This window comes from Pinus tabuliformis, chromosome 2_1, assembly GCF_031772625.1.
Source record: "Pinus tabuliformis cultivar Carrire ecotype Pingquan chromosome 2_1, CPIR1, whole genome shotgun sequence".
NCBI classification, from domain to species: Eukaryota; Viridiplantae; Streptophyta; class Pinopsida; order Pinales; family Pinaceae; genus Pinus; species Pinus tabuliformis.
The window spans coordinates 664,208,819-664,217,473 of NC_142299.1; the positions used below are offsets into that span (position 1 = coordinate 664,208,819).

Consider the following 8,655-nt stretch of genomic DNA (forward strand, 5'->3'; position numbering starts at 1 on the left):
TACACGTAAAAATAAAGAAGGGCTTGCTCCTTGGGACACGATATCCCTGAGTGTTAAATATGAAGTACATCCATATGTTATATTATTATATAGTATATATGTATAATAGCAGAAGGAAATTATTATATATAATAACAAAATAAATAGATAAACGTTTTAAAGTTGGTATAAAATATATATTATAGAATAATAAATGATAATAAAATTATTGTAAATTTAAATTCAATCTTTCTTTCTTTCTTTTTTTCATTCAACAACCAATGTTTCATTCAACAACCAACCAAAATTATTCTATTTTAAAAGAAGTTTTTGTTTTTGATATCAATGAACAACGAACAGTATCACAGAGATCTCAACAACAATAACGTATATAGGATTCCTTCCTTCCTACCTACCTACCTAATAAAACAAAGTTATCAATGAACAATAAAACAAAGTTATCAATGAACAACGAACAGTATGACAGAGATCTCAACAACAATAAACAATCACAGTGATATGAATGACAATACGATCTGAGTTACTGTTGTCAAAATGAAACAATGTAAGATAAACTATGATACTGTTTATTTAAATCTAATTTTTCTCTCATTAACTTAAAAGAAATTTTGATAATATATATATACATGAAGTTTGATTGCCCATTTTTTCCCGAACTATAGAAATAATCTAAATTAAATATTCACAGCATGGATTGGGACAACCCTAACATTCAAGAGTATTGTCAGTTATTTTAAAAGCTACTTGAAATGTCTAGAAATTATTTAGAGCAAATATATCAATAGCTTCCACCTGGTAGCTGAGACCTGAAGGAAAAAGCGTCTACGTAGTAATGGAAAACCAGATCTGCGGATAACCCATCTTATCATATCAGCTTTCTCTTCAGTTAAAGATTTGGGCCGTTCAAATTACGTGCAGGAAGAACTCCTGAATTGTAATCCAAATTATCGTATAATTCAGACTGAGACAGAGCAGAGGCTAGCAAGTTGTCAGATGTCTGATCGATGATTCTTTCACGAAAGTTATATAAGTCCTCGTACCCGGCGGGGCTTAGTGATTGGACTTGATGTTGATGAATAGGCACATGCTGTTGCTGCTGCAGCACATAGTTATTGAACATGCATACTCTCGCACCTTTGTAATTCGATGAAGCTAAATTAGGTCCGCTTGTAATTTGCATTTGTCGATTATAATCCAGGGCTGGTTCGTTTTGGATGGACGCTGTAGAAGCCAACTGCTGGTTTAAAAGTTCTGGTTGCTGCTGAGATCTTATGTAAGCTGAATACTGCTTGACGAAACTAGGGTTAGAATTAGCCTGCTGGCCATCAAACAATAGATTTTGCAGTGGTTGGCCATAGTCATATGCATCTGAAAATTCTAACGAAGTGGTTGAATCAGCTGGGATGAAATGCCGTGGAATCGCATAGTGGAGTCTGTCAGAATACAGTTCTCCGTTTGCGCTTTCCATGTGTAGACTACGGCGGCCGTCAGGCGCTGCCGACAATTTATCGCCATTGGTCGGCAGAGATAGGCTGGATGTTGCGTGTGCAACTTGAATACCGAAGTCGGCAATTGCTGGGGTTTCTTGCTTTGGGATGTTCATACCGGTAAGATCCTCGTCCAGGAGGTTGATTCTTTGGGGGAAGTTCAATTTCGCCTTTGAGCCTCGAAACTTTAAAGCAGCTTCGTCGTATGCTCTACCAGCATCTTCTGCAGTCTCAAATGTCCCCAGCCATACTCGAGCTGCCTTCTTCGGATCTCGAATCTCTGCAGCCCACTTGCCCCACGGTCTTTGCCTTACTCCTCTATAATGTCTCTTTTGAGGGGGATTCGATGGATTCAGTTCCTTTCTCTTCAAGTTCATCTCAGCTTGTCCGATTCGTTGTCGGTGCTGAGGTAGCGTGACGATGCTTGGTACTTCTGCATAAAACCAACAAAACATCAACAGTCTTTCATCTTACACACAGGTTACCCGAGAAGGATGTAAGTTTTGGAAAGACTCCTTTCCGCCAACGATTTATCTGATTTTCTTTAGAGGTGTTAAGGAGCATTTGAATTTTAATTACCGCTTATTTCCTCTTAAACCTTTTCCGAAAAACGCTCGCAGAAAGAGATATGAATAAGATTAGGGTTGTTAGGTTTAGAGTGGGAGGGTCTTGTGCTTTCAAGTTTGTCCTGATACTTTGTAAACAAATTGATAGTCCGCTGCGAAGGGTTCGTAGAACGTCAAGATCATCGAGACCCTAATCGGATTATAAGCATCTATGTTCTCGATATTATTCTATTAATACTCTTATCCACATCATGTTGTTTCAGAAAGACGCCTCCATGTCTTAAAACCAGAAAGTAGAATAGAATATATCTATGTTAGCAGCCTCTATTGACAAAAGGGGATGACATTTCATTTTAGTAACTTAGGGTTACACAGTTGCATCTCTGCTACCCTTGGTTACAATAACATTTAAGAAAACGCCATTTATAAAGATTGAGCAAGTTAAGCTATAATAATTTAAATATGGTAAATAAAATCACACAGCTTACCTCCTCCCCCCATCAAAAAGTAAGTTATTTATGGAACGCGCCCAAAATCCACATCTGGGAACCCCGTGCTGCACAATACTTTGCTTCTGCCGATAATATTGATGTTTGCAACCGTAAATTTACATAGCTTAAGGTGCAAATAGATTGAGCTTTTTAGCCTATGTCCCTCTCTTGAAGATTAATTAACAAAAGATAGATCTGATCCCAGTCTATGTTTGGGTTTTGGTGCTACCATAAATAAACCTATCTTGTTTCATCTGTAGTTAATTTTTTCTGTCATCTTTTGATACCTTCCGATAACTGACATATTACAAAGATTTTAGATTTCATCTGAATTTCTTCCCTTTATATCATTTCCAGTTCACGATCCAATGGAGATACTCGTGATTTACAAATTATATTGACCGTATCTAAGCACAAAACATACAAAAATCATGCCTGAAACTTCAGTGGCTGATATAAGATTCAGGGTGTTATCTATTCACCTTAGCACGATGAAGTAGTAATGTGCTCACCAGGAATATCGTCCTCCTCGACGAAATGCGTTGTGACTGTGATCGTCTGCGGCTCAGTCCACCGTCTCTTCTGTCTGGCTACTGGTTGATCTGGCTTATTGTCCATTCGATAAAGGACATGTCCACCGACTACGCTGGCGAGGCCATAAATGATGGAGAACAGATACTTGGGACGATCAACGCCGAAATGAGATAGGATCACTCATTCCCCACATTCGTTACAGTAAATTACCTAGGTCGGATATAGAGGGAAATGCTACAGAAGGTCAATCTTCGTTTCAATTTTCTCTATTGGCCCCCTAATCCGGGCAAAAGAATTGCAAGCTTTCTAGCTTATAGAGACGTGACAATCCCTTGAGAAATCCCCAGCTCAGAAGGATAATCTGTCTTGAAGCTTTCACGACTAATGGGGTTTTGGGCTAAAGTCGTAATTAGTGACCTGAGGCCTTTTCAACTTTCACATCATATAACTATTTATTGTCAGGGGTTTCCACATCTGCCATAAACACGGCGTGTTTTAGGGCACAGTCTAACGGATACATTTTGGCTTTTTGTGTGGTTGAGTATCTGGTCGATTTTCCAACAGATGCTGAGTAAAGGCGTTGTCACGATGACGCTGAAATTATTTCTATATTTTAAATTGAAATTTATATTATAAAATACTATGATTTTGTTGAAAAGTGTATTACGGTATATTTAAAGAATTTTAATATAAAACATTAAATTTAAAGAGTTTTGAGGTTTTTAGGTTTTTAGGTTTTTCTATGAATAGAATATTTGTAATTGATTTGCGCCATACTCATGCAATTTTGTGAGAAAACTGGCCACGGCATTTTCAAGGAGAACCTTCTTATCATGTGAAATAGAACGGTACTGTTAATTGCTGTGCAAGACATTTGAACGGTAATGTCAATAGCTCTGAGTGAAATGCACTGCTTTAGACATGCCCACACGTCCTCCTTTGGCTGGATCATTTTTCTAAACATTCGTGTTTTTTCTAACTGTCAATAGACGGCCTTTTTATTTTTGAAAGTTTTATTGACACTTGGACCTTGGTACAACAAAACATTATAAAACCGAATAATACTTTTAGTTTGAATTTGAGGTCTTGTATGCTTCATTCCGTAACCTTCAGTTTTCAATTTAACAGTTCTGTTTGGTTCCCCGAACAGCTGTTAGTTTTTGGTTCCCGGAACAGCTCTTAGTTTCCAATTTAACGGTTTTGTTTGGTTTTTGAGCATTTCTCAGACATATATAATTTTGTTCGAGATTGAAGCAAATTTACTTATGCTAACCAAATGTCTCCACCTAACCATTGAAACATATCTTCTCAGAGCTTTTTTATCATTTTACACAGCAACAAATCTCATCAATATCTCATAGCACATTTCCATTTTGATTCTTATGTGGTATTATGAAGAAGTGGTGCAAGCTTATGGTGCATTGTGTTGTTTTTTAGAAAATTTGTGTCTAAAAGAGTATTGAGTTTACTAATGTGAGAGTCTCTTTTTTTTTTTAATCATAGGAATTGCCAACTAGGTCACTCTCATGGTCAATTCCAACAACTACCACTATATAGTTCATGAGCATTTGAACTTCCATGTCATTTTGGAGATAAAGCTCAAAAAAAACTTCAACATTTAAAAAGAAGTCTAAATCAAGACATTTTGGCAATAAAGCTCAAAATGGACTTCAACATTTAAAAAGAATTTTAACTCTTTGTTTGTAAATATTTTCATTTCCTTTAATCATTATAAAATAGTTTTACAAAATCTATGGAGAGGCCAGTTTTTTTTTCATAAGGCAAAAACTAATTTACATTGAAAATCATGAGAAATTCAAGGATTAAATCATCAAGATATTTTTGCCATAAATCAAGAGAGCTTCATGGAATAAATTATGAGAGCTTTGGGGAATGTATTGATGAGTGATTTATGGATGTAGAAAAATTTAATTTTTTTTAACGATGTATTTAATCATTGTAGGCCTACAAACAAAGCTAATGGCCAAACGAATGTGAAATCAAGTCATAGAGAGTGAATAAAGAAAGAATGTTTCTCACTATTTGTATTTACATTATTTCTTGAATTACAGTGATTGAAAAAATCCTTATGTGTACTTGTGAATGAAGAATTTATGTATTCGTGTGTAATGTAGAATTAAGAAAAGTTTAAGTTATGTGTGAATATTGAAACTGACAATAGATTGATTTTAAGCTATGGTATGAATTAAATGTATGAATTCAATGACAGATTAGAGACAATTTCAGTTGTAGAAGAGTATGACTTGATACCATGAGTGCTAAATTAATTCTTAGTGTATTAAAATGGTATTGTAAAAAGCACATGTCGAAATTGGAATTGGTGAAAATTATGCATGTGTGAAGGCGAGGTAAAGTAAATTTCTAGACGAATGAATTCAACATTTGATGTGTGTTGGAATTATGGATGAGGTTTCGATGTCAAGATTTTGTGAGAAGATATGAAATACCTTGTAGCTAGGACATTAAATCTGATAGTTGCATTGAAAAATATTTAGTTCTAACCAAAGAAACACCAATATCAATGTTGAACGAAGAGTTGGAAGTTGTCCATGGAAATTTGGATGTGTCCACCATATGGTAAATTCTATGAGGATGTAAACAACACTATCTGAATTATATTTATATTTAGTTGAAGGCTAATGATCGTAAGGTATATGGGTAGCTGTTGGTAGAGTACGAACATTAAAAACTGGAGAAATTTAAAGTTTCAACAAAAATAAATTTTCTTGCTATCTAATGGTATCAAAGCTAGAAACCCCTTGGTGGCAATATTAGATAATGACACAGCTTGCAAAACATGTAGATGATCAAAATTGGCTAAAATTTACAAGTGAATTTTTAGTGGTTTAATGAATTTGAGCAGGTGATGATATTTGCATGGACTGAGCTCTTGGAGAAAGAAAAAGAACATTGATGTTCTTTGAGGATACAAAGGATTGTCTACTTTGTGAGGAAGTATCAGCATGTTCTTTGGATGGGGAAGAACAATAAAAGGTCTGCAACAATAGAGTTAATAGAATGATTGAAGATTGCAAGAGTAGTATACCTGTTTGAATGAGCTTAAACAAAGAGGTAAAGTGGTCTTATGTTTTCAACTAATTTGTGAGGTAAATTGTTGATTACAAGTAGCCTTTGATGAGGATGATTGCAAAAAAATATCTGTAATAAAGTACAAAGGAATTTCTCGAAGAATTGTGGAAAAGAACCTTTGCAAGTTCCAACTAAGGTTGGAAGGAGGAGGACATGTGGATTTTCTCATAGGAAGTGAATATCTATAGAATCCTAAGAGGAGAAGAGAAGCTCAAGAGGTTCTAGAGGAGAGAATCCAGAATACCAAAAGTCTAGGTACAAAGATAGCTTGTGGTGAGTTATTATAACAGTTTAAGGAGTAACTTGTTATTGCAGATGCTTGGAGGAAGTCTACAAGTGGACAAGGTAAAGTTCACAATGGAGGAAGGAATATGATGACAATATTCATGTCATGGGTTCAAAGGGAATCCATAATAGAAGAAAATAATATTCCAAAGAAAATGGCATAAAGAGAAGGATGAGTCAAGATGAAGTTGATTGAGAAGTTATTGAGATAAAAGTACCATACAGTTGAATGTACTAATAGAACTTCTATAGGAAGGTGAGGAAGACCAAATGTGCGGATGGATTTTGCATAAAAAAGTGAAGCAGCCTAGGCTGCATGTGTCCTTGGATGAGGAGATAACTTAGGGTGATAGAGATTAAATTTCACCATTATGGACCTGAACAAGGACCTATCCTTAGCGAAGATGATGATGAAGAAGTTGATGAGATTCAATGGTATCATGATTTTAAAACTAATCAAATGTTTATGAATGCAGGTCATGAAGGTGTGGATGATGGGGAGTTGCATCATGAAAGAAAGATTGAAGAATTTCTAATTAATGGAATTGTGGATGATATGATTATACTAGATGAAGGAGACATCCTTGGAGAGGAGAATGAAGAGAATGAGAGACTTACTACAATTCTCATGAACTATTTGGGAAGTTCAAATTAGCGTAAGAAGTTGATGTCTAAAGCATCAAATAAGGCCACAAAGCCTTATTATTTTAAAGCTAATTATTTGTCTATGTTTTTAAGTTGCATAGATAAGGAAGAAAGACAGTCATCTAAAGCAGTCATGAATGTCGATGAACATGGTAGAAATATTCTTTGCAAAAGCGTAACTAAAGGATAAAATCATAATTTTGCTACTAAAATCATAATTTTGCTACTAGAGGTTATGAAGTAGAATTTTATGTTAAAGACAATCGAAGTGAAGATCATGTACAATTGATAAATTAAATTGTTGGTAAGATGTTGCAAGGACCCGTTGATGCAGATAACAAGGAAAATTTTACTAGTGGAGACTGCGAAATGAGAGAGAAGAAAATTTATTTAGATGCAATATTTAGAAACATGAAGAATAATTAGAGTTATTGGAAAAGTTGTCGAGAGGACCTGAGCCAAGAGAAGGGATCACAACCAGAGATGAAACATGTTCCCAAGTTCTTAGTAATGAAAGGATACTTACAACATCTAAAGAACCAGAGGTAAATTTTAATTTTAAAAATAATTATGAGGTTGTAGGAAGCGTTGATGAAAATGAACAAGTGAATAAAGAAATAGAATTTGAACTATTTCTTAAAGATGAAATTGAGCGTCAAGTAAAATACTCAAAGCAAATGTTTAGATATTTGGAGGAAGAGATGATATTTTTAGAGAAATGGCTAGCAAGAGATACATGTGATGAGAGTTGGTAGCACAAAGTTTAAAAATTTAGTTGAATTTGAGGAACAATTTAGATTTCCATATAATAGTTACATGCATGAAAATAAAATTCAATAGTTGGTGAGCAATAAAACCGACACATTTTAGTCAGAAGAAAAACATATTTATGTTATAAGACATTGTCTTAAACATATGTGTAAATATGTATGCTAGGGAGGATGAGCAAGATACAAATTTTGAAATTCTAATGAAAAAGTTGATAGAAGACAACAATGAATTTAAAATAAAATCCATATTGGATATTGAAATAGAAAGGCTGAAGAAACTTATGATCAAAGTGCTATAGAGGGTGCACATTAATGTAAGAAAGATAGCTAGTAGTAGGAGAAAAATGAATGTATAAGGGTGCATCAGTAAAGTTAATAGAAAGACACAAAACAAAGGTTGGAAGCCTAGGAATTACAATGTAACAACAACAAAAGAACTTGAACATGAGTAAAAGAAATAGATGATCAACTATAGCACAAAGTTTGGGATCTAGGAGCATTGGTTCATCAAAGGCTTATGACTAGGAGGTCATAAATTTGCGACCTTGGGAGTCTGATGTAGGAGCTTCTGAACTTCCAAGTAATTTTCAAAAAATCAAGGCTTTTTGGAGATAAAGATCCAAAAGGGGCTTCAACATTTAAAATAAATTTTAACATTTTCTTTCCAAATATTCTTATTCTCTTTAGTTATTATAGAATAGTTTTAGAAAATCTATGAATAGGAGATACTTTTTCTATAAGGAAAAAACTAATTTACCTTGAAAAG

The 8,655-nt window shown here is 34.5% G+C and overlaps 1 protein-coding gene across 1 annotated transcript; it reads right to left on the reverse strand.

The window, feature by feature from the left end:
• Positions 1-647: 647 nt before the first annotated feature.
• Positions 648-3,417, reverse strand: LOC149202343 (uncharacterized). The gene is made up of 2 exons (XM_089399950.1): positions 3,057-3,417; positions 648-1,920 (listed from the first exon to the last, which is right to left on the reverse strand). The coding sequence occupies exons 1-2, from the start codon at positions 3,160-3,162 to the stop codon at positions 887-889; spliced, it is 1,140 nt and encodes a 379-aa protein (XP_089256076.1). The 5' UTR covers positions 3,163-3,417; the 3' UTR covers positions 648-886.
• Positions 3,418-8,655: the final 5,238 nt, after the last annotated feature.